Raw genomic sequence first — 27,941 nt, 5'->3', positions numbered from 1 at the left:
AAGTTTTAGATATGTTAATTATAAAAACGTCATCGGTGGTATTGTAGCTTTGTACTATAAATAATATTTCCATACACAGTTAGTTGTCTTAATAATTCATTTTATTTGAAATTCAAATAAACGTATCATTCATTACTAGTCAAAGACATGATGATTGTAAAAAACCTAGAGTACAATATCTATGCAATAGTATATCATATTCTTAAATGTTGATATATAACATTTATATTATTAACCACTTACAATCAATTATTACCGCTTTAAAATTTGTAACAAAATTCGTGGAATAGGATAATTCATTTTAATAATTTTATACATTAAATAAATATACTAAATAATTGGCTTCACCTTATTTATTGAGCTTATATTTTCAAATTTCAATAGACTATAATAAATTTTTGTACACTGTGTGGGTACATTTATAATAATACATATTTTAACTTAATATAACTATTTTGTAAGTACATAAAATAATACAGAAATTTAACAGGAAGCACAAAATGATAAAGGTAACATAATCACAATTAGAGATGTATTACTAGATAATAATACCTATACTATAGTAATTGTCTATGTAAATTAGGGTAAACACACATGTTTTACTAGTGGAACATAAAATAATATCGCAGTACCACAATCATAAAATATATAAACAATGTATTTCAATCAACTACAAAATTTAAAAATAATAACATTATAACAGTTTTATTCAGTATAATATAATAATACCTAACAAAATTTAGAATATACAACGGTAGTCTTGTTTACATGCACAATAACGATACGCTACCGTTTTTTACGCTATAAGGAAGTCAAATTGTATTATCATTAAAATGTGCGAATCACAATCTTATAAAGTGCTTTTTTAAAAAATGTCGGTAATGTAACGCTTGTTTAAAAGTTTTAAACATAGATATAAAATGTCTCTTTACTCTCCAAACATACTTCGGACGCGCAAGGATTCCGTGACTTAACTTAATGAAACCTAATAAAAATTATACTTTAAATACAATTATGTTTCAACATTTATCTTGAATTAAACTAATATATATATTATTAAAAATGAAAATTTTGTCATATAAATTATTTTCTCTGTTTAGTATGTTAATTTCAGTTTTTCAAATTAATATTTAAAATAATTTATTTAATATATAATAAGATTAAAAAATAATCAATAAATAAGAATACGTCTATTATCATTGGTTCCCTTGCGCCATTAAACATTTTTATGTAGGATAGAGTAAAGTAATGACAACTTCGATCCAAGCGGTTGACGTTTGGTATTACATAATTTTAATTTTAATTAATTACATTACTTAAAACATAATCAATAAAACGATTACGTAGTAATCATTAATAATTTAAAATATGAAAATTTTCTAAGGAATTGAAAAGTGCGGTACACTTAAGTGGTGTTGAATCCACACCATCACATTACTCTACCCTACTGCCTAATTAATACACACCTTTTTAAGATGTCATATCGCCTAACATAACAAATTACACAAAATAACTATGGTGATATAATTAATAACAATAATAATAATAGTCAATAATAGTGTAGTTTAGACAGAGGTTAATCGGCCTATTTGTAAATACTGTATGCGACAAACTTAATCGATTTCGAGCCCTTGAACAACATGAAAACAGAGTTGGGTTACCAATTCATGATTAATCGTGTCGTTTGAAATCGAGAAAGTTTGAGGGACCCGCTTTTCGTTCTTGACATTACTATCGTATAAAATAAAATGTATTTCGAATTGATGACAATTCGGCATACTGCAAAAGTTGTCAACGATAATTTTAGATCTGTACACGATAAAATAAAAAATTATTTCAAGTAAATTTCGATTTTATCAATTGTATTATAATTATTCTATTCATAAAACAATTATTCGAAATAAAAAAAGGGTCTTGCGTACATGAAATTGTTTGATTTACTCACAAATTGTAATACTTTTTATAGCGACCAAATGTTATGTACACGTATAAAAATATGAGTTTCAAGGTATAAAAATGACTGCGTTGAAATAGTATTTAAAATTTTATAGTGTTTCACCAACAATCCCAGTATACTTAAGTCAAATTTTAGTGAACATATACTATTTCATTTGTTCGTACCAACAATATTATATTTTGCTATTCTATTTATTATTTACAAATAAATTTAAAACAAATTTTAATTCATTTAGAAATTAACTACTTCTTATCGCTATTAACATATCATATATTATGTTATGGCTTACATAAAATAAACCTATATATTTTTAAGTACAAACTACATGTTAAGATTACATTTATTACTATTACTTATAAATATAATTATTTACATGGCATTTTTTTTGTAAAATATATTAGTACAAAACACTACAAATAGTCAACTTTATTATATTATTTTATATTTTTAAATTATTTCAGTCCTAAAAATTTAATAATAATGTACATAATTATCGTTAATATTAATCATATTAGTCTCGTTAGTGCATTTTTAATAATTTATTTAGTTTAAACAATACCTTTTTTGGCATAAATAAAATGTATTTCACAACCAATAGAATAGACTTTTAATTTTTTAAGTTGCTGATATTATTGTGTTATCATTTTTAAAGTACATGTTACGGGTAATTTTTAAATTGAAGTTTGTTTACCTGAAATTAATCTATTAAAATTAATATTAACTTTGGTTTAACAAAATATTTTTGATTTAAAGTAAATTTGTTTAGTTGAGAATTTATTAAATTTAAAAAAACAAAAATACACAATCTATTTTTAGCACAGCATCTAATGTAAAATTTTCTAACACAGAGTGGATTTGTTACTTATTGTCTTATGATATGAGAAAATATTATGGAGCAAGACAAGTCAAAGTGAGTGTAAAATTATTGTGTAATGATTTATCTTTATGAGTTTGATTCTTATGATCCACTACTGTCGATTAGGATTGATCAAAACATATTTTGCATAAGTATTCTGTTTATTACGTTAAACTGACTTTGTCTGTTTAATTTAAATTTAAATAACTAAGCTTATTCGATATAAGTTGCCGAAAACAATAAGTATCATATGTTACCCGTAACTTACATGTATTCATTTTATATAATCACATAGAAGTTATTTTTTTATTTTACAACATTTGGCATTTCTTTGTGTATCTTCTAAAAAAATATTTATTCTAATATAGACTTGTGTATGTTATCACCTAAATTTATATTGTTTTCATTTATAAAAGAATATTAAGCTATAAATATTAGGTATCTATTTAAAGTCAAAATGATTTAACAAAGTAATAATTTCCATTTAAATAAAATACTATTACATTTTTTAGCTTATTAAAAATGTTTTAATTTTTATTAAATTGGAGTTGATGAAGTAATATCACATTAAATTGGGTGAAAAAAACACAACAAATTCAAAATGAACATTTCTGAACTGTTAATTATATCATTTTTTTTTTAATTCAAAATGAAAAAGTTTTTTGTAGTGATGTTGTAGTTGGTTACATTGGGTTAGAATTGGAGGTTGGAACAACATAGTGTACTGTACATAAATAAAGTTTTCATTTTTACTTATACTTTGTTTTGAAAAAATACAAATCATTACAGTTTTATATTGAGGTGTAAGTGTACACACATAATTTTAAAATAATATGATATTGATTTAATTATTATTTATGTCTAATACCTAAAAATGAGAATTTGTAAAAACCCTGCTGATGTTAAAAACCTGTCTAAACATATATGACATGTATAATATTTTTTAGACATAAATACTATACGTTTGGGATTTATTCCTCGTTGAGCTCTCACTAAACCTAATTTATAACACAACTGAGTATCATAAAATAGTACAATAGTCGGTTTCTGCAGTATTGGTCAAAATGGTGATGAAGAATAACCGGATTTATATTATGTTTGTATTTAAAAATGAATTAGCTTAAAGTAATTTTAATCTTCCCCTAATAACACTAGGTCATCAGCTACAACATCACTGATGTGTAAATATATGATCCAGTACATAAGATTAAAACAAATGAAGCATACTGGAAACACAATTCTCGAGTATTTGTCAATATCGCTAGGAGTGAGACCATACATTTTATTTATATCTTTTTTTGGATGCATCACATGTTGCGTGGGCATAGGTGTAATGTTTTCTTCATCTCCACTGAGAGTATTCTCTAATGAACCACCTTTCATATAGTTTTTTGGATCATGTGCTTTGTATCGTATCTATTAGAAAAAATATTAATACTTAAAATACCTTAGCCTTAAAAATTATACATAGATATAAAAGTTGTGTGCATTAAGCATGATATGTATTTAAGGTACTGAATTCTTATGATTGTCAAAACAAAAATAAATAATCTCATTTGATATACTTTAAAAAATAAATATATCAGGTATAAAAAAATACTTACGGTTTGTCTAGGAGTATGATCTATATCGCCCATCATCAACGAACTTGATAATGTGTTACCACCGTGCCCCATATGACCGTGTCGATGGGTATCGTAGTGGCCATGGCCTGATATGGATCCATGACCTCCCATGAAGGACCCATGTCCACCTAAAGTACCATGACCAGACATCGTCCCATGGCCTGATATTGCCCCGTGAGAGGTTAGGGTATGACTAGAAAGGCCATGAGGTAACGTCCCATGGCCGGAAAAAGCTGCATGGCCAGACATTGTACTGTGTTCTGATATTGATCCGTGACCATGATGACGTGAATGGTGAGAATGTGGGTGGGTGTGAGAACGCGTTTCATGATAATCACTGTTTCCCCCACTACCGCCCCTATGGCTCTTCTTTTGTTCAGCTATCTTTTGTATAGCTAAAAAACGATTTTTTCTCATTTGTATCCTTTTTGCCATATAACCTACAGTGGCATACTCTAAAAAATAATAAAACTATTAATACTCACGTAAATTCAATAGTATGACATTTTAAAAACTTGAAATTATGTTTCAAGTATTATAATATAAAATTAGTTTGACTAATTCACATATGAACGGCAATAATTAAAATGTTGTGTTCAACTAACCTAATAGTGAAGCAAATACCATCACGAAACATGTGCCTAGATAAACATCGATCGACTTGACGTATGATATCTTTGGCAGGGCGGCATTGGTTGAAGACATGAGGGTTGTCATTGTCAGCACAGTGGTTACACCAAGAGATACTCGAGCTGGTGTAGCGCACCTATTTAACCAAAAACTGACCCATGATATAATGACGATGAGACCACTTGGTATATATATTTGAATAAGATAATAGCCCATTGATCTTACAAACTGAATTTCACACGCAAGTCTTGAATAATTTCCTAAAAAAATGTACTTTATGGATATTATGTATTTTAACACGTATGAAATATTTTTATTACAGAAAAACAGCTATAAAAACATATTCTATATTATTATTTAAGCGTGGACGGTGATGCCGAGTCGATAAATTGGCAGTGCTTGGTGCGTACTGTTTGGGGTTCGAAACTCGGTCACAGACGGCTTCATTTACCGAGCGAGAAATAAGTTGGGTAATTGGAGACGCCATCCCTTTCTCCGACGACGAACTAAACCACCCGTCTCGGAGTATCAATAAATAAAAAGGAACCTCCTCCTTCGGGGGAGGTCACTATGGCCATTAATGGGCATGATAAGCGAAAGAAAATGATTATTTAGGTATTTTATTTATTATAAATCTCATCATCATAGCTTTTATCTCATCTATTTGAGGTTGGCTCTGCGTTAACGCATTAACGAAATTTTACACCGGCTGTCGACCTGACGCAACCTTATTATGGCTGAGATAACCGGAATGGGGCAAAGTGTGTGTCTCTGTTGAAGTTTCCGTATGGTCATCCATCCGGGAACCAACAGAAAACAGAACAACTTACAATCTGTGCTAAGGCGGTGACTCAATAATCCACTGGGCCGCACGACGCCCCTTCATTAATTATAAGTCTAATCATAATATTTAAAACATTTTTTTGTATATTTTATTTCTCTATTAAATAAAAAAAAAAAAATTATAATATATAAACACGCAAAAATTTCATTTTCACTTACCCGTAGTCAAACTAATTTCCATAGCCCTTTGTCGATGACCCAGTACTTTGAATTGTGGCAATGACACTTCGTTGGAAACGCCTACCGAGTTTGGTCCTTTATTCCATTTATATCGGATGTCTCTCATAGTGTAACCAACTACAATAAAAAAAGAAAAACCTTCGAATATTTCATAAAATATCATTAAAAATGGTTAATTATTTAATAAATAGAACGTATCATAATATAGATTTCACAATACTAAGTTCAATACCACATGAGTTTTTTTGAAAAAAAAAAATTTTATTTATCATAATTATTTATATATTAGTTTTAAATAATTTTAATGAAAAAATAAAATTCTGTTAAAAATTATCATTTACAGTATCGCAAATTGTGCAGTGATTTACTCTATTATATTTCTTTTTGTATTTTTAAAATTTAAAACATTTTTTACGTAGTATAAAAGCTTTAAGACTATTAAAACGTATTCAAAGGAAAATATTAATTAAAATCCTGATATATTTGAATGTATTTATGATTTGAAAAACATTTTTTATAATGAAACGGAATAATCGATAAATGAGCAAAAGAAAAAAATCGTGTCGTTCAAAAAAGTTTCATTTAAAAAAGAACGCTGTCACTTGTCAACATTTCATGGTTTATTACACAGGTACTTTTATTCATAAAAGGTTTTTATTTAACATTTTGATATGTATGTCAATGCAGTTGTACAACAGTCGTCAGTAGGTTATCGTTTAGCTAGAAAATATTTTTCGTGTCTTTTACTTATACGGGAAACTTAAAATACTTAAATAAACTTACAACTCTCGATCTCGATGTGGCACAGCTGTCGGTCCATTGGGAAATATTGCAAGTTCATCGGACACGACGCAGTGATAGTCAAACTGAAAATAAAATTAACAATATTTAATTAAATGTAACACTTGTCCGACAAAACAATTTTACTAGTATTTAATAAAAGAACGTAAAAATGTTGTTTGAAAAAAACGTATAAATCTAATTTAAAAGACTTAGTCTAGTAATATGTAATATTTATAGGAAATTAAAATCAATTTTTTACGATTCTTTAAAATTATGAAATTAAAATGTTACCGAATACTCCTAGTAATGCTGCCTGAATGGTGTATTCTAATAAATTCATTGCTGGTGGTCGCTATATGAAAATAAGATTGTTTTTCGTTGACAAAAAAGGTATCAGGGACCCAAATGTTCTTGATAAATTCCGAACCAACTGACAAGGTTTCGACCCCAGGTCGTTTTGAAAACGCCAACCTAGGGTCCGTCCAAAACTGTCGGAAGTAAAAATCCAACGTGAAATCCTGTAAAACGACAAGCAAATAAATATAAAAGCACTAAATAATGTGGAGGTAGAAGCAGAGTAACAGAAACTTAACCGAGTGGTTCAAAACTCTTTACCAGCTATGTAGTTCAAAAGCATGACGTTTCTTTAAATAATTTTTTTTTTATATTATAAAAAAAAACACTGTCTAAAAAATCTAAATTAAATCAATTAATGATAATTTGTCGTCAAAACTTCACAAAAACTATTAATTCGTAATTATAAAGTATTCCATACATGTGAAAGACGGGCACTACCCTATGTATTATGGTAAGTTCGAGAAATAGAAGGATGTAAAACTGATCGTTTTTATTTTATTTTATCCTAAACTATGTTTAAGTATATTTTTTATTTATCTCTGAAAAAAAAAAAATGAAAAATTTATATTTCTTATTTTGTTAAAAATATTAAAATAGCCACATTTAGCACTTATCTTACAAAAAATTTGATTGATCAATAATGAATTTTGAACGAATACCCTCTGAGTGTTTTTATAGATAGACTGCGTATATACCTCGTGTGGGCGCAGGGCCTAATGGTGTACGTATCATCCGCCCGCATTTCATACTTATTCTATGTACTTCTTGTAATTTGATAAGTACTGTCCTAAAATTTTTGTGAGAAAAGTGCTAAAAAATGGCATTTTAAAATTTAAGAATAGATGGAAAATATTTTTTTTCCATAAATGATAAATAATAATATATGTGCTTTAAAAATAATCTAAAAAGGCAATAATTACATAAAAATAATTTCACACAAAATAATAATTCTATCAAACATTATAGGCGTTGTCAGTTAGGTCTGAGACAACCTCTGTGTATATAAGATAAATAAATATATTGTATTAAACGAGTGTATTGGAAAAAAATATAAATATTGTCACTTAAATCTGACTTTTGTATAGAAAAACGGAAAAATGTAGAAAAGATAATAATGTATTTAACATTATATTTAAGAAAATATAAGTTTAATTAAAGGATCATTGTGCATTATAAAAAATAATGATTTGATTTATTTGTCGATATACATGTTGTCAGTCATATCAGGTACAGGCACAGATATCCTGGTAAGAGTTTTGAACACACACTGTATATTAATGTATTTTTATAATATAATTAAGAAATATTTCTCTAAATAATTCTATACAAAGAATTATATTAATAATATTAAAAATACAATCATTTTAGTAAATATATTTCAAAAGCATGCATGTCTAATATTTTTGAAATATAATAGCTTTACAACACAACATGCTTTGTCGTGGTAAATTAATAACAGTATTTATTTATCACATCAATGTCCATGCATTAGGAAGTCATGCAATTTTTTTTATTTGTAAGATTATCTGTAGCTGAAAATATTAGCTTTCAGCAAAGTTTTTGTGTAATGTACAATACATTATAACTTTTCATAGTTTACTCGTGAGTATAATAGGTTTACATCAACACTAAACACATTTTTAAACATTTAAAAGAAAACTGAATAGTGTTCTTTAGTTATTTGTGTACCTCTCGTATGTTGTAAGCAATAACAAATTTTAGCAGTCTGATTATAATATTAAAATTCGAAGAATAACAAATATTTTTAATGTTTAAATAAGATATGTAATGGTTTAAATAATATATTATTATTCAGAGTATAAATCTGAATCGACTTCTAACAGTTTTTATATAACCAATAATTATACAAAATAAAACAAGTCAAAGCGAGTAAATTAAAAACAAACCTTTCGACATTTATACAAAGTTTGATGTGAATAATTCTCTTTGATCATTTTCAAGAACTTAAACCCAAACAACACAGTAGTCAAGTGTTTATATATATATATATAAAGATAATTAAATACCTTTTTGACTTATTAAAATTATTATTAATTTAATTACATTAAATGGACTAAAAAATAAATAAATATTAAAATTTATTGAAAACTATGAAAATTGGTTAAGTGATAAGAACGCTATAAGTTAAATGCTTATGTAAAACAAGTCTTATCATTTAAATCAATGGTTTTTACCAGAAAAACTCCAACTTAATAGGAATTTTAATGCTTAAAAATTAAATTTGCTTGTTGGCCTTCTATAGATATACGAAGTATACATTTATGTATAAATCTTTTCAAGTTGATGTATTTATTTCACTAGCATAAATTTTCTGTGTCATTGTAAACTTTTGAACAGTAAATAACTCTCGAGTAAAAAATGAAGAAAAAAATTCAAATCGCAACAAATAAAACTCATAAAATTGCTCATGTACAAATGGTCGTATGTTTATCTATGTGGTGTAATAATATATAATTTTATGATTATATAAAATTCAATATGAAATGCATTATTATTAGTAATAAACTTAGTCATTTTGACTACGTAACATATAATATTTTAGCCACATAAGTCTTACGAAAATAATTGAAATACATTGTATTTGTTTTATTCTAATAGCTGAACTAGGCACATAAAATAAAAATGATAGAGAAATTGTCAATTTTTATACTGTCAATTAAACTTTTTATAAAATGAAAATTGAAATTTTTATTCATAATCTAATTGATGAAAATGAAAAGTGATTGAAAGTCTTTTTTAGTATAAAAATTTCAAATGAGTTCTTTAAATAATTCTGAAAGCATAATTCATTATAATATTGATATAACATCGATTTTATATATCAAGTGAAGTAGAATACTATATCTGTATTTAAGTTCTGTAATTAGATATTAGTGTTTTCTTGATACAGACTATTATTACTAAATCTTTCGGTTGCAAATTACATTGAATGGCTTTGTATGTTCATACAAATCTATATGTATAATCGGATGCCTTTAATTAGTATAGAGGTATTCAGTAAGTAAGGAAACGGGTTTCTATTGTTCTCATTGTTTATAACAATTGACCTGTTTCCTTACTTACTGAATACTCTGTATACAATAGAGTGATCGGTTTATCATAAACCACTCGATTGCTCTCAAAGTAAAGGCAATATTAATTTTGATTTATTTTAATTGCATATATTTCTTGATTTATCAACTAATAATTACATTCTAGAATCATCCCTTATAATTTAAAGAGGTGACAACTTGACGTTTTGAAATGGTAGCATACATATTTATAACTAGCTTATAAAATAGGAAATAATTTAATTAATAAAATGACTGATCGATAACAACTTTTGAACCGGTACTTGGGAAGTTATTAACAATTTAAAGTAATGACTGGAGGTTAGGAGTGGGTGTTGCTATTTTTATCACTAGTCACTTCCCGGCCGTACTCTTCATCCTGTACTGGTCCAAAAGTTGTTATCGACCAGTCATTTTCTTAATTAGATTATTTCCTATTTTATAAGCTAGTTATAAATATGCATGTTACCATTTCAAAAAGTAAAGTCGGCAGCCCTTTAAATTATAAGGAATAATTCTAAAAAGTAATTGTTAGTTAACAAACCAAGAATTATATGCAACTAAAAGAAATCGAATTTTTTTTTCAATATTGTATTTATTTAGCTAGTAGTTGAGTGGTTTATAATAAACCGATCACCTATAGTATATTTCACTACATTTTTTTTGTAATACTAAGATAATCGTATACAAGGACATACAATAAACGTTAGCAATAAATGTGGTACAATAGTAAAAAAAAGATATTTATGGTAATAATTAAAATATTTGTTTTAATTAGTGTTTAACTTTTCTATAAAATCAAGAGTTATGAGTAGTATACATATAATGTATTGATGGAAAAGTATATTTTTCCATCACGAAATATATCTATTGATTTTTTAAATAGTATAGGATGACATTAGAGAGGTTGTAGGTTTTATGATGATTTCAATATTTTTTACAACATATTTAGCGATGCCTAGTTTAGCTAAAAGTCCTTTTAAATGTTTATATTTATATGAATCAAATTTTATATAATTGATGAAAGAGTTATATTTTTTAAAGGCGTGTTCCTTTTGATATAATAAAACAACATTATATGATGAGTTGAAGTATTAATTCATCAATTAATATCTATATTAATCATATTATACATTAGTATAGATTATTTCAATATAGAAAATTTCCAATATTTGAAAATTTATCGAATTTCCAATATCTCACGAGTATGAATTTGAAGGTAATGTTCGATAGAAGCGTTTTCGCATGCAAGGAACGTCATTTAGTTCCTTTCATTTTTTTGTAAAGTGATGAAATAAATAATATCACATTTATTAAGTATTTAATATACTATAATAATAGTAATAATAATAATAATTTGGCTCACTAAACAACTGTATAGTACCGTCATGTTTTGTGTACTTTGTTAAACATGGACTCAGAGACAAATAAGCGTATTAAAGCGTCTTCTCAAACGGACGTAATTCTTATATTTGTTTTTGAATTACACAACTAAAATGTGTAATAAAAAAAATAGTAAATAAAATAGAAAAAAATGTTCAATAAATTTAACATGAAAAACGTACATTTATAAATATGTATATATATTTTGTTTGTCAAATATACATTCGCAATAAAACACTCAGAAAAATCATATGTTTGATTCGTATTGTATGATTTTTTTAAATAGTTAAATAAAAGTTAAACAAATATACAAGAGAAAATAATTATTGTTATCATTTTATAGTGTACCATTAGTACTTCGGACACGGAGCTTATACTGAGAACATACATGGTGACTCCGACCTCTACTGGGGGACCTGTAACGATATATTTTAAAACGTCAATAGTGCAGATTAATCACAAATTAAAACTTAACTTTTCGAAGTTGACGTCATGTTAAATATTAGTTTTTAGTATTTGATTATAATGTCTCTCTGTTTAATACGAATTAGAATATTAAAAATAACTATTTATAATATTACAAAAGTGTCTATCCGTTGAATACTAAATGTCAAATAATCTTCCTTACACGCTTATGAGTTGTTTTTAGGATAATCTTATGATACAATTACCCATAAATTTATTTGAGCAAAAGTTGTTTTTTTAATGAAACTTGAAGTTTCAAATTATTCCGTATGGTCATAGTGAATTAAAGATGACATGCCGTTGGATACTTAATTAGAATTATTTATTAAAAAACTTAAATACTCATTACGAATGATATTTATGTGCGAATCATAATTATAAATGTTTATATAAAATATAAATTATAAATTATTTAGGATTTATATAATAATAAAATGTTTAACTTTGATTAAAATCTTCCTTTAAAAACAAGCTACCAGTTTTAATCAATAATCTAAAAAATAATGATTAATCTTATTAATAATTCTGGAAAAGGGTGTATCACATGCTACAACACATGTTTTCTATTTTTTTTTTCGCTTTGGTCGATTTTTTTTTGTTTTGACACTTCAAGGGATAAAGGTTAACACCCATAAAATATCTACTTGAAGGATGTTATCAGATTCAGACTTTTAATGACAGAAATACTATAATTCACCACCTTTAAAAAAATGGTTAGTCAAACTATTATTTGATGCTGTAATCTTGATAACAGTCAACAACTTTGCCACCTTAATTCTACAGATTTATTTGCAATTTACACAAAGATAAAACTGAATATTATTGTTCATTAAAGTGAAATAATTATTTCTCATAAATAACAGAAAAGTGTTTAAAAAAAGTCTAATGGTTTGTATTTTTTAGGGTAAAAACATAAAGAAACAAGTATGTTTTTTTAATTAAAGTTTTTTAAATTTTCCTGGACTATCGACCGGCCATTGGTTAAGATACCGTTTATGATATACCGAACCTTAATCTGGCCTTCGGTGATTCATAACACGTATGGCCAAATGGATTATTTAATAGACTGTGAGGTGCGTGCAAATGATTAGATGATACAGAATCTCTGTACTAACGTCGGGACGTTAGAAAATTAATTTAAGCCATTAATAAACTAAGCGCGTTTGCTGTCAAAGATAATATGGGCGCGTACGTAAAATTGAAACGAATATTAAAGACGCTTGGAGGGTAAAGTGAATTTTTAATAAAGTACAGTTGCCGTCGGTAAGTATAATATGTTTATAATATAAACGGTCTGAGACTAAATTTTAATATCACCCACACAATCCCTAGCGACGTTAACAAAAATTGAATCGTTTCCGGGAAAGTTATATTTCATGCAGTTTATTTCATATAGTTTTTTTTCTCGTATCTATTTTACCCGTTTGGGATGTTGTTTTTCCGGAAGTCTCTACGCACAATCCCTTTCCTTTCTAAGTCCCGTTCACAACAATGTCTGTCGCACCATTTTCGTATAACGCCATTTGTGACTTGAATTTAATTTGGACAATATGTACAGTAAATATTACATTCATACTTCTGTAGTACTATTTACATTATATGGCGGTCAATGAGTATGTTATTTTTTAACCGTCACTCTGGTCAGAAATATGTTAACATTTTTTTAAATAAAATTCAATAATTTGGTTAAAAATAAAAGGAAAAATCTTAATTTCATATCAATATTTTTTGTGAAATAAAATTAATAGTTACCTTAATAAAATTTATGATTAGTTGCACACTTTCAAATTTCAGTTTTATTATATATTTAAGATATTAATTTCTAAAAGTTTATCCCAAAAAATCCTTGAACTTTACGTTTGAAATTTCATGCTTAGGTGAAAGTAATAAAAAGAATATTTCGTGATATTAATCTAATCTGTAAACATTGATAAATCCAAAAAACTTTTGACAAAAAATCACTGTAAGTCAAGTTAAGACTCATAAAACGATGTGTCATTTAAAATATTTATTTTGAAAAATTCAGTATGTTGAAAAGCTTATTGTCGTTATGTTTCAATGGAAGTTAGACAGAAAATAACTTGATTCTAAAACTTGATGAACAGATACTGTCAAAAACATAAATTGTTTTCTAAGACATATCAAAAATAAATGAAATTATCAAGTGATTCCAATTATACATTTTATTGTATTTTAAATATCGAATTAGGGTTAGTCACAATTAAAAGAATATTTTCATTTTCATTTCGAAGTAGTATAATATCTTAGTATTTTAATTTATTTTATTTCTTATGGCTATACTTATAATTTGTATATTTTTCACTCGTATAAGATATAACACTAACAAAACAAGCAATAAATTACATTGAACACAACTAAGTATATTATACGTAATACATACATGCTAAATAAAGTAGCAACATGAGTTTTACATAAAAGGCTCGTATATTCTATGAATACCGAAATGTTATTTTTAATAATGCAAAGCAATTATACGAGTCCCGTTTGTTAGATATTTATGATCTTTTTTTATTTATTTAGCTAAAGTAAAATGTCTGTTGATAAACTGTACTGAATTTCTAATGTACTTTATTATCAATTGATTTTGAAGTATTTGTAAATCTAATTAGCTGAGTTATTTTGGTAATGCATGAAATTCATTGAATAATGTGATATAAAATTAGTTGTAAATATTTTATTATATGTGTAACCATTTTATACTCATTGTTTATTAATTATGTCACAACTATTGTAAAAAAAAATGTTGACTGCCATGACAATATCAGCTGAACAAAACATAAATGTTTTTTTAATAATATTCTTAGGATTTTTACATAATTTAAAATTTTTCAAAAAAAAAAAATAAATTGTAATTAAATTAATATTATTGTGAATGATTTTGCTAATTATCATTCATCATAATTTGTTAAAAATAAAAATGTATGATACGTTCGATTATTTTAAAATGCAAAAAGTATATTTATGTGTCACATTAAGATAAATTTGACATCATTAATATTAATAGAAATTTCTTAATCAATAAATTGAAACATCTCATTAATTTCTTTATATCAAAAATGTTATTCAAAATTTTTCAAAAAAGATCAAAATTAAACAAATTTAATGTCATAAATATTCTTAATCGCCTTTAACAAAATGTCAAAAATATTAAGTGTTAAAATTTTTTTTAATATATATTTTGATTAGTGAGAAAATGTTAAATATAAAATTTCAAAACTGAAATTTACTATACTAAATAGATTTTTCTCGTTGGAATTTAAAATTATGAAATTATTTTATAGTTTTTGTTGCATGTTATCATATTTTAACCTTTTGACCTACTGTACAACTAGACTGTCTAAACCACAAAATCTAATTTACAAATTAAATACACACATTGGTTTGGTAATATTGAATTTTTTTTGTTAAAAAAGAGACATTAAAGACAATTTATTAACAGGCGCCAAAAACAAACATTCTATGAGAGTTTACTGTAGTGAGTGTTACGATTGGATTCAAGCCAAAAGAGCTTTTACAGAGCGCACATAATATATAGATGGACGTTATTCTAATAAAATAAGCCGAAAATCAAATGAAATATTTTGGTGTATACACAATAGTAAATTTATTATTTTACGACAATATATTTAATGGATTTCAAATAGGTTTTAAATATAAGAAATTCTGTGACCTAAATCAAAATATTTATCATTACTATCTCCTTAGCCTTTATCCCAAGTATTTGAGTCCGGCACTACATTACTATAATTTGATAGGATTTTTCCACCAGTTGTTGACCTGGTGTGATATCATTATGGCTAGTAAGGGGGCAAGGTGTATGTCATTGTTAAATTTTTCGTATGGTCACCCATCCGGAAACAACAGCAAACATTTTAGCTGAACATCAGCGCTAAGACGGCGACTGAATGATGCGTCACGCCCCACTTAAATTAAAATATTTTAAAGAAAAATTTACATTTTATTTTTAATGACGTCACGCTCGTCTAAAAAATGAACTGATATTTCTTACGTTAGAATTCAACTTTTGGCGAAGTTTATACAGATTTCAATACTGTGGTGTAATCACGATTAAATAATTGCATCAGTAGTGTAAAAAGTATATGAGGGAATAAACGGACAGTTATTTCAATTTCAATAAAAGTTATTATTCTCTAATTTGTGGCATTTGATGTCTACTTATTGCAACAGTAAAGACTATTCTAAGTTGGTAAAATTTTATATGACATTTTTATTTAATTTAAAGTTTAAGAGTTTAAAATTAAGTTTTGAACTTTATATGCGAACAAAGATCAAAACTTTTTAATTTTAAATTCGGCGAAAGGAAGTAATATTAGTGTTTGTAGTTTTACTCATCTTTTGTCAAAACTTTGAAAAAAGTTTACATTTTTAGATTTCACAGCCTCGTTATCACAGACTTAATTAAGTGATTATCGGGCGGTATCCTGCTGATCTTGTCGGCTTATATCCTTTGTGTAATTTATTTTGTGTGCTTTTTGTAAAAAGTTGCGAAATAATTTGACAATGAAAAAATGAGCAGTTGATCAGTACATCAATTAGCGACTAATTTCTAGACATGGAACTTCTACTTTTACCTACTAATCTAAGTACACGTTGCGGCTATAAATATTTACTACGAAGCTTACTACTACATGACCTGTTGCTTTTAACGACACAACGCGCAGCATGTTCGAACTGTAGTTTGTTATGCTTGTCGTTCTGATGTTATCATGAATTCAAAATTAATAAGTTTGTCATTGCTGTATATTAAGACGTTACAGAACATCGGTATACAAGTGTGTTTACTGACATTGACTACAACGTGCTCTCAAAATTCCAACGACATTTATGTACGTTAAATAAGCATTTTGGAAAATACATATTAACATGGATAATTATTATATAATATGCAACAATGAGACTAGATGAGATATATGGTTATAATTATTTAATTTGGATGCAACTACCATTAGTACAGCTAAGATGATCATAACATAATATGTAACAATAATATATAAAGTGTAATAGGTTGTTTATAGAAATACAAAAATAAAAAAATCTAATAAATAATAAAAACATATTATAGGCTTCCCGATGTACAAAATATTTAACTCTATTAATTATAGTATTAATGTAATAAATATTATTATTGTATTGTTTGTACCATTTGCACTTCAGACAAAGAGCTGATGCTCAGCACGTACATGGTGACACCGACTTCTACTGGAGTACCTGAAATCCGGCACATGAAAATAAAATGATAAGAAAAAGACGATACTCTTTGCATTCAAGTGGCCTAATTATAAGTTTTTATATGTTTCTAGAAGCACGTCTTGTATTTTGTCACTAGTTCGTAGTAACTTAAACTGTAATTTTTGATAATTTTTAGGAAAATAAATATATTATAGGAGAGTTTTTTTATCTCTGCCAATTTTATTTTAAACACCAATGATATATTATTTTTTAAGTCTAATTTTAAACATTAAGTGTATGAATAATATTTTAAAATCAATATTTTTCATTATGTCCCGCCATGTATAAATTTATCAGTTGGGGTTATTAATGACAATTTTTTTCTCTACATTACACATTCAATAAAACTTGGGTTCTGCTTTAATATCATAAACCAATGATTTTGTTACCTTTCTAGTGAATTTAAAACTAATTTAATTATTACAATAATTAAGTGAATTTGTTGTAATAGGCTATTTTTGAGCTAGAGTGTCAAGAAAAATTTCGACACTCTAGCTAAATGACTATTTTTTTAAGGGGATATAGGTATCAGGAGGAGAAAAAATTATTATTTTAAATAATTTCTTTTGATAGTCCATTAATTTATTTTATACAACAAAAAATACAAAGTTATTATATTATGTATCAACTTTATTTGAAAAAAGTTAAAAAGAAAAAGTGTCTAATTCAAGACTTTTTTTTTATTTATAAAAAAAATATGTTTAATAAAAAAAAATCATTTGATAGCTGTATAATTCCATTGAAATCTGTTGAGTGATTTTTGAATTACAGTCGTTTACGATCATTAAAAAGAGGTCCAACAAATATGACCATAACATGATATTCAACAGTTAATATTATTTTTTTCAATAAAAATTGAAATATAATAAAATAATTTTTTATGATTTGCCGTATAAAATAAATTAAATTAATGTAAAAAAAAAAACGATTTATACTCTCATTTTTTCACTACTTAGAATACCCCTAACCTCTTTATTTAAATGCAACGGTTTTTTTTTTTAAACCATTTGTTTTTTGAATTGAGTGCGTACTGAAATCAAAATAACGCCAAAACATCGGCGAGTTAACAAAAACAAAAGTATTGAAGCGTTCCGACAATAATAATAATAATAATAAAAAAAAATAACAAATATATAATACATGACAGGACACCCCATTTATATGTATTGAAGTATCAGGAGTGTAAATTATAGTAATTAGTGTAAAAAGTGCCGTTCGGTGAACACGTGCGTTTCATTAATGGAGGCGAATTCTTCTGCGGATAAGCACAGCAAATTAAGGATAATAAAATAACATTTTCAACAAATAAAATCATCTAAAGCAGAAAAAAATCCCATTTAGCCATTGAACGAGTGACGTCTCCACTAAAGCGTATTGGAATATGAAATTAACATTGTACAGGGCTCCACAAGAAACATATCACTGGCCCTACGCACTGTAAAAAAAGCTCGGGGGATCGCTGAAATCGAAAACAGCGTCACGGCGCTACAGGTCAAATCGATTTCGGGAGAGATGATGGCCGAGTTTACACGCCCACATGCCGTTCTCATTCACTTGCCTCCTCCCAGCGTTCTTCATCGTCATGACTTGGGCCTCTCTCTCTCTCTCCGCTAACTCTGCGTTGCCGCTCGCCACACCGTCGTTCGTCTCCTTTATATCTCATATCGCTTAGTTTAACTCAGTAAACCCAATACCCTGCACTCTTTCGCCCGGTCTAGCCGTTGCAGCTTGTCCATACCAACTACCGTTTCTCTCGCCATCACGTATGAGGGACGGTGGTAACAGCAGCACTAAAGCAAAGCCGCCACCGTATTTATACCGACTGGGTCAATTCATTATATACGTCATACCGTCCCATTTGCCTGTACGGTTTTCCAACGAGCCAAGTGGTTAGAATGCGCCGAGTCATACACATACGTTTCTATGATAACAGGCGCTTACTGTGCACAATATTATTATTGAAAACGCTCAAACAAATTTTATCGGGTAATATTTTTTTTTTCTCGCGTGTCGTTGTTAGATATTCCAAGTTCTTTAGAGGACTAACACATGTAATGCGAATAAAATTATAAATGAATTGAAACCCATTCGCGATACAATAGCAAATGTCACTTTGAGTAAGTATTGGCAATAATAATGTGTGTGTATACAAAAAAATAACTCACCTCCGTAATTCGGTCTTACTCTTTTGTCGTAACTGCCACTGAATGAATCTAATATAGCTGAAATATTAACGTCGCCATACATACTGCTGCTGAAACAAAGTCGAAAAATGTGTCACTGATGTTTTATTGAAACATAAAGAATAACAAAGATTTACAGATAACACCAATGGGTCAGCTGCATGAAAGTTGTAATGATTTATGATTTTCTTAAAAAAACTAATACTTCCTAATAAGTAACAAATACTTTTTGATTTATTTTCAAAGACTGATATTATATTTAACGTTTAAATCTAACGAGCCGACGTGAGAGGGTAAAATATTGTACTGCTTTAGAAATGCCTGGAACTTAAACTTTTGAACATTATTTTTCTATTAATTTTGAGCATTTAAAATCACTAAAACTCCATTTATATACTCCATCTACTTAATGGTACAGTGGATAATAAAAAAGTTGTTTAAGCAAACCAGCCTTGTTCATTAGAAAAATTATTTTATAAAATTTAAATAAAAACTTATTTTTACATTGTTTATTTATCAATCGCATATTTTTTTTTTAATATTTTTTAAAATACTAATATTTTGAATTAAAATTTGAATTTCGTAAACTATATTGTTAAAGGATTTTATAGTTTAATATGACTTAACAGGATAGAATGTACAATGTGAATATAACGTTATTGATTTTGGAAGTCTACACGATGCGTTTAGGAAAGTTCAACTGAAATATAACTATGAGTGGATGTAATCACTGACCGAATCAGAGATTAAGTTTGCAAGGGAATTATTCTATTCGCAATCTTTTAGCCTAATTAGAGACCACTTAATAGTACATGTTTTAAATTCTATATTAACATGTTTCATCAACATGTTAGCTTGATTATTGATATAAAAACGGATGCTTATATATCACGATCTTATAAAACGTGAACATTCCCGGGGATATTGTGAACAAGAAAATATCAATTAAAATTCTCACGTTAGTCTTATAAGAAAATAAATCAATTTTGAATGATAAAATTATACTAGAAGGTGTGTCTATAACAACAATACTTGGCAACTGTTAATTTTCAAAAATTTAAATCAATCACATAATTAAAAATTATAATGCTTAAAAGATAGACGTTTATAAAACATTTTATAGCAATGGTTTTCACGGTTTCATCGAATTGTTTATTTTACTATAACAACAACTATGTAAGCTATAGAACAAACAAACATAAAACCCTATACGATATAAAGTTCTCTTTTAAAGCTTTTGATATAGCCATTTCTTTATGGTTTTCATAGTTTATGTTTATGCTGTATTGCATTGTCACCAGAACTAAAACTGGACTCAAAATTGTAACTTAGTGTGTAACGAGAAGTGGATAAAATTTTATCACTAAATTTAACAAAAGACAAAAAACATATCAAATTTAGAAAATTGATGACATTTTCTTATTTAGGAAGTGTAAAAAAGAAACACTGTAAGAAAATTTTAAAAACTACTACTGAAGATTATGAAAATTATTTATGTTTTACCCATTTTTAATATTTGTGAAAACTATATTTTTCTATATAACTCAATGTTGGTAAATTATGTAGTTTAAATGAGCAAAATCATTTAGTAATATTTGTATAATATAACCACAATAAACTTTGTTCTAAACCACTATTACCATGATTTTACTTTACAACTTAATTGTTCTTGTTGAATTCCAATCGGAAGTTCACAACATATTTTGTTGACCTACCTCAATACACAGTTGCTTTACTTTATTATTATAATTTGTGTAAATTAATAGACTTCTAAGAATTATTTCAATACATTTATACCACGTTATTGATAAATGTTGTGCATTAAAGTGTAGTTTTAATCGATTGTATACGACCAAATAATACAACAATACAGAAATGGTAATACAGAGGGAAAAAGTTATGCAATAATTTATCATAAAAAATACCATACTCTTTTTATTCACTATTGTCACTTTAAAATTTAAATAAACGTAATAGTTTAAAAGTAATTATGTACATTTATTTATAATGTAAATATATACTCAATTGCTTAATAAAAGTTCAATACTTTAATTTTCATGTTTGTTATAAATAAAAAATAATTCCTACACGCAATACTTTATACTTAGTTTATAAATTAATGTCAATAGCTAATTGTTGTAGTAAACTATTTTAAATTGGCAATAAAAAATTCCTATAATTAGAGAAAAAAATCATCTAGTTTTTATATAAAATACAAAGAATATGAATAATGAAAAACTTGTATTACTTTTTTATAATGTTCCCTTGTAGATTTTTGTCAAATTTAAGTACTTATGATAGAATGAATTTTTAGAAAACGAGTTATTTAGGAGTTATATCAAAAATTTATCAGATTAAAAATTAATTTTTATAAATAAAACTCTCCTTTATTTTTAAAATTATTTTAATTTTTCAATTATCGAAATAAATGGTCAGTCTTTTTCTACAAATTCTGTTTATAAATAAAAATAATAATGTCTTATGTAAAATTTAGTATCGAAAATCTTTTATGTAGACAGCCAGTCATTTTTATTACTGTACAGCATATGATTCTAAAATTGGCTTCCTCACTTCCGAGAGTTAGTCGGATATTAAACAGTTTTTGATTAGTCATATTAAAATGTGACTGCGATGACTTAATAATTAATTAAACGTAAAGATATAGTCGTGAATCACAATTAATTTGACTTTTATAGTGCAAGAAGACAACTTACAATTTCTACTGAGTGTGTGGGACGACTAAATTTCGCAGTGAACTCTATACTAGACAGTGTTTCCAAATTTATAAATTTTGTCTGGCTTTCTTCGAAGTCTTGATTTCGCATCGTCTAATTAATATTCTATAGAGTTCAAAATAGAATCCATTTGTACAATTATTAAACCAAGTTTTCATTTTAAGAGTTATTTATTAAAATTAAATATTCTTGCTGTGTATAATTGTATTACATACATAGACGTAAATTAAGGGGACCTTGAAGAGTCTTAGCACCTCCCAAATTTTAGACAAATTGCATATATGATCATATAAAAAAATATTAAGGAGGAGGACATTACACAAAATGAGCCCCATATATATAAATATATAGACACAATTTAGATGTGATTACACATCTAAGAGTTACAAAGTAACAAATTGATACATTTATAATATAAACGGTGTACACGGAGTAGTTTTTAGTTTCTTATATTTTTATTCATCAGTACTTATTCACTTTTTAATTTATCCTTTATACCTTATAAGGATTTCAATTTAATCTTATTAAATTGTAGCATACGTATTTAACCATCTCAGAAAATTAAAATAATGATTTAATTAAAAATGACTAGTCGATAACAAATTTTACCCATTATATCAGAAGTTATTAAAACATTAAAATATTGACTAAGGTAAGGCGTAAGTATGGAAATTATTATTAGATAATACTCCTCGTCCCGTATAGGTATAAAAAAGTTAATGTCTTCTGAATGACTAGTTTAAATGTTGTTATCGACTAGTCATTTTCTTAATTAGATCATTTTTTATAATTAATTTTAAATGTATATTATCATTTAAAAGAATAAAGTTGACACCTGTATAAAGGTATAAAAGATGAATAAAAAAAGTAATTAACAACTGATTGATCAAAAAATATATGACTTTAAAAGATATTAAAAATAATTTCTTATCATAATTATTATTTTAAGAGAAATTCAGGAACTAATGTTAAAAACATTATCTGATATATTTTTATTTTCATTGTCATAGTTAGTAATTTTCTAAAAACAATGGTTGAAGAAGTTCAATATAAATTTTCATGTCTTTTTTAATTTTTGCTAAATGAGTTTTAAATTTTATTGTTTTGGACCTTCTTTAATATTTTAACTCACTAATAAAAGTATGTATGTACTATATCTTTAAAATATACATATCAATAAATAAAAAAGACCATTCAAATTCATTGAACTGGTAAAATCGGGAACTTAAGAATAATTGATTTACTGTTCAATTAATAAAATGATTTGTTTATTTGTTTTTATAAATATAAACCTATGTCATATAGTATTATTAAGTTATTTTTTAATTTAAAAATAGCCAACGATTATTAATTTCAATTTGATCAGTTTACGTTTTGGTTGTAATTAAAAGCTAGGCGTCTAATTTTTATCTATTAAATTATTTCAATCGATCTTTTATTATTTTATACATTCATATAATAAATTATTTTTTTAAATGTCTTATTTTATCTTAAATAAATACACACATTTTTATAATTTTAATGCTTATGTGGTGTAAAGATGAAAATAATAAAAATAAATAATAAACAAACAATTTGAAACAAAATTGTTTAAGAAAATGATAATTTTTTATTTTCCTAAAATTTAACTTTATGGGCTAAAACCCCTTTATTAAAAAACAATTCATTTATTACAATTATATGAATAAAGTTTTTAAAAAAAAATGTCGAGTTTCATTTCCAAACTACAGAAAAGTTATTTCAATATATTTTTGTCACTGGCTAACAAATGACTAAGCTTATCTCATCATTCATTTGAAACACATATAACAACAATGAGAATAAATATGATATTTAAGTATAATACAAACCTTTAAGGTTTTTACTTTCAAAAGAAATAAAGAGAATTCGCAAAAGATTCCCTTGTTTTTGCTATAGTATTATCCTTTAGAAAGTTTTGAAAACAGATTCAATGTCGCTTTTGTGCGTCACTAACATTTTATCGTCTCAAACACTTAGTTATTGTACTACATCATAAGAAAAAAATAAAAACAAAGTTGAACTTCCAGTGCAAGCTATGAACAGGTGATTAAGTATTTTATTTTTCAATGGCCAATAATAATAATTTTTTTTTTTTGAGATTATTTTTATAAAAATTATATTTATCTATACGATAATATTTGATACTAACAATTTAAATAATTATGTAAGCCACAATTAAATTTAAAATATACTATATAAAACTAATGGTGTCTTCAATAAATATGTTAAAACGAATTAAAAGTTATTTACCATAAGTATACAACAGAAGTTATTCATTGTATAAAAGTGATTCTTTTTTCATGAACCACTTAATTAATTGAAAAATAAAAATATGAATGATAATTTTTTTATTAGTTTCTTTTAATTTCATGTTTTACTCGATTTATCAATGAATAAGTATTTTTATGTTCATTCCTTATACCCTATAAGGATGTCAACTATAGTTTTTTTTCAAATAGTAACATACATAATTAACTAGCTTAGTCAAAGTGGTGATCGACTAGTCATTTTTTGAATTATATTATTATCTAATAAGGTTGTTAACTTTATTTGTTTAAATGACAAAATAAATAATTAATTAGCTTATTTATTAGATAAAAGTTTAATTAAGAAAATGATTATTCGATAACTACTTTTACTAAGCTAGTTAATTATATATGTTGCTATTTGTAAAAAGTAAAGTTGTCACAGTTACAAAGTATAAGGAATGAACATGAAAAATTATTCACGATTGATAAATTAAGAAACACATAGGAATAAAAAAAAATTATAAATATTATTTCTATTTTTTATTAAGCGATACACAATTGTGTAATTATACAAAATAAATGTTAATAAACCTCAATATTTTAAATGTTCACCTAATGAATTATTTAAAATTTCATTAAAATAATAGTTCTTTCATTAACTTGTTAGCTGTTAGAGTTATATGAATCAAAATTTGATGTTGCGGTGTACTTTGAATTTCTTAACTATTTAATCATACATAGGCAACAACTGTTCAAAACTATGGTTTCCAAAACGACACTTAAGAGGCATAAGAGCTGTTATTATGTTATAATATTTGTAAAATATAAAAGTCGTTCGGCTGATCGGGATTTAAATCACCGATTAAAGAAAAGTTTAAAAGCTGTTGCTGTTAGTACTTCTACATCCCTTTCATTCGCAATGTCACTGTCGTTTCAAGTGCAGCAATGTGTGTACTCTTTAAATATTTCCATTCATAGAATATGTAGCACCCAATGAAGTGGCACAAAATGAAAGAGCGACGAAATCTTTGTTTCTGATTTTTAATAATCATTTCTTATTCTCAAGTCAGTAAAAAACATAAAGCTTATAGCAATTTTTGTTTTGATTGTGGCGAAATTTTTACTGCAATTGTTTCGACTCTCTTTATATTTCTAGTTCAACATAACTTCCAGGATGAATCACCATCAATGATATAACGAAATACACGATGAAAAAACAACAGAAAAGATTGCTCCTTGTGTTACAAAAAGTAACATTTATTAAAAAATTCAAATCACCTCATCAAAAATTTTGCTCTCTAAAAGCACATTTCTAGTTTTATGGCGATAATATATAGTTTCGTGCATTTAAGTGTATTCACTTAAATCTAAAACAAATAAGAATTACTATTATTCAATTTATTCAAAATTCACATTGCTGGATGCACTTCTTGATATTTTTAAATATTAGATATTGGAAAAAAACATTAAATAAATTTGTTTTGTCAGAAACGTGTCGTTATTAGCCAATCTATTATATCTCATGTACATAATGCATATAGTATATATTTTTTTACATTTTTTTATAATGATTAATCATATACTAAATTTCATTCAATTTAATCAAGCTTTTTAATAATAAATAAATCTTATCAAGTGTATAAAAATTATTTTTTTGCGTAATTTTTGATATTATGAGGATTAAAAAATTTTATGTTATATTAACGATGATGTCCTTAACATTTTAATGCACCGTCTAAAAAACGATAAGTTTACATGCTTTTTAAAAGCAACGAACCATTTAAAATGACAGCCATTAATATTAACATATAACTATATATAGGGTGTTTAATAAGAAAGGAAACGAGTTTCTATTGTTCTTATTGTTTTTAACAATTGATCCGTTTCCTTACTTTTTAAACACGCTGTATAAAGACTATCGAATGAACTAATATAATTATTAAACTGTACCAGAGTACTTTTATTATTCAAAATACTTTTCCCGGAAGAATTATTTTTTAAAAATTAAAATGCTAATCAAATTTTAAAATATTTATGTTTAATTATATAATTTTGGTCAATAGATATAAATGTAAGAATACTACATTTTTTTTCTATAATTTTAATTATACTAAAAGCTTATAGGAAATATATGTAACTAAAAGACACATTACATCCAAAGATGATAATATTACATAAATCTGTAGTTACAATCTGAAAATTGGGATATGTTTTCAATATTTATGCAAGTATTAGTAAAAATAAATAAAGTTATATAATTTTAAGTATAATTATACATTTTGAGATTAGTATCTATATATATATAAACTATTTAGTATCTAGTTTGCATATTGCGTTTTATTTAATTGATATTAAATAAAAATTTTGTCAAATTTTGGATAATATTAATTCAACAAAGTTCCATGTCTTTTTTTTTGTCCATTGATAGGTTAAATCTTATTTTTTTTAAGTGAACATTTATTATCATGACTAGGGTTCGAGATTTTATGCATTTTATATTAGTAGTTCCGAGTACACAAATGATATTCGTGTTAGTTTTTCTTAACGCTTAACAGAGTTTATTAATTAGAATTTTAATTTTGGGGGCGTTGAGGGGTTACTATTGCCTAGAACAAAAAGAATTCCTGCGGCGCTGTGTACATTTGTCATAATTTTCCACGGTATTTGGTATCTCAGAAGTGGTCAAACAAATTTTGTAAATGCATAAAGTCCCGAATGTAATCATGACAGTTGATTTGGATTGATATATACTCACGCTGCATTAGTACAAGGTGCTGGTGTCCAAAAAGCGACACAGGCTACCAACCAAGCGGATATTCGAGTTGCAGCGGCCACACGTCCTGCCATTGACGATGAGCTAGTTATCCTTTTAGGGCGGACTGTGACTGCCATATCTGCTCTTTCAGATTCTGGCGAAGGGCTATCGACCGGTTTCTGTTGCAGCCTTTGACACGCAACGCCCGGCTGGTGGTAACGGCGATTGCTGTGTCGTTGGCTGCTGTACGACCGGCTCATCCTCGTGGCAGCCGGGCGACAACAACAGAGATGAGGGCCACAGCTGTGGTCGTGACCGCATACGTTCCGTTCAAAAGATGCGTTTATACGATCCGAATGATTCCGCCGAAAAAACTACCGCAGAAGATACACGTAAACGTGAAACAATACTATAAAAAACGGGTCTTAAGAGAAAAAATGAAATTTCATACGACCTACTCAAAGCAGGTGGACGTCGGCACGATAGCGACACGAAACGGGCACCGGTAACATGTACCGCGTTTGTCCGTGCGCCGCGGCAATCCCGGAGCTTTCTCCGGGGTTGTTTGCGAATTCCG

The 27,941-nt window shown here is 26.7% G+C and overlaps 1 protein-coding gene across 3 annotated transcripts; it reads right to left on the bottom strand.

The window, feature by feature from the left end:
• Positions 1-337: 337 nt before the first annotated feature.
• LOC126902429 (gamma-aminobutyric acid receptor subunit beta-like) lies at positions 338-27,941 on the bottom strand. 3 transcript variants are annotated; one of them, XM_050679688.1, is made up of 9 exons: positions 27,365-27,941; positions 19,587-19,672; positions 12,034-12,101; positions 7,166-7,392; positions 6,875-6,957; positions 6,071-6,208; positions 5,044-5,328; positions 4,418-4,893; positions 338-4,229 (listed from the first exon to the last, which is right to left on the bottom strand). In XM_050679688.1, exons 1-9 carry the CDS (start codon positions 27,622-27,624, stop codon positions 3,945-3,947), a joined length of 1,908 nt encoding a protein of 635 aa, XP_050535645.1. In that variant the 5' UTR covers positions 27,625-27,941; the 3' UTR covers positions 338-3,944. The 3 variants fall into 3 exon arrangements, with proteins under 3 accessions (XP_050535645.1, XP_050535644.1, XP_050535646.1); XM_050679687.1 differs by lacking the exon at positions 12,034-12,101 and adding an exon at positions 17,333-17,400 and having other exon boundaries at positions 27,365-27,940; XM_050679689.1 differs by lacking the exon at positions 27,365-27,941 and adding an exon at positions 17,333-17,400 and having other exon boundaries at positions 19,587-19,601.

Source organism: Daktulosphaira vitifoliae, unplaced genomic scaffold (assembly GCF_025091365.1).
Source record: "Daktulosphaira vitifoliae isolate Bord-2020 unplaced genomic scaffold, ASM2509136v1 Scaffold_3, whole genome shotgun sequence".
Taxonomy (NCBI): Eukaryota; Metazoa; Arthropoda; class Insecta; order Hemiptera; family Phylloxeridae; genus Daktulosphaira; species Daktulosphaira vitifoliae.
The sequence above is the reverse complement of the archived record's forward strand: the minus strand, read 5'-3'. Positions and strand labels throughout refer to the sequence as shown.

What these genes read in the sequence shown, in the direction of transcription:
- LOC126902429 (XM_050679688.1), bottom strand. Translation starts at nt 27,624, where the DNA reads ATGAGCCGGTCGTACAGCAGCCAACGACACAGCAATCGCCGTTACCAC. An exon ending in AGTAAGACCGAATTACGGAG is followed by an intron (nt 12,102 to 19,586) that starts GTGAGTTATTTT and finishes ATATCGTTACAG; the next exon opens with GTCCCCCAGTAGAGGTCGGA. An exon ending in ATCATACTCCTAGACAAACC is followed by an intron (nt 4,230 to 4,417) that starts GTAAGTATTTTT and finishes TTTTTCTAATAG; the next exon opens with ATACGATACAAAGCACATGA.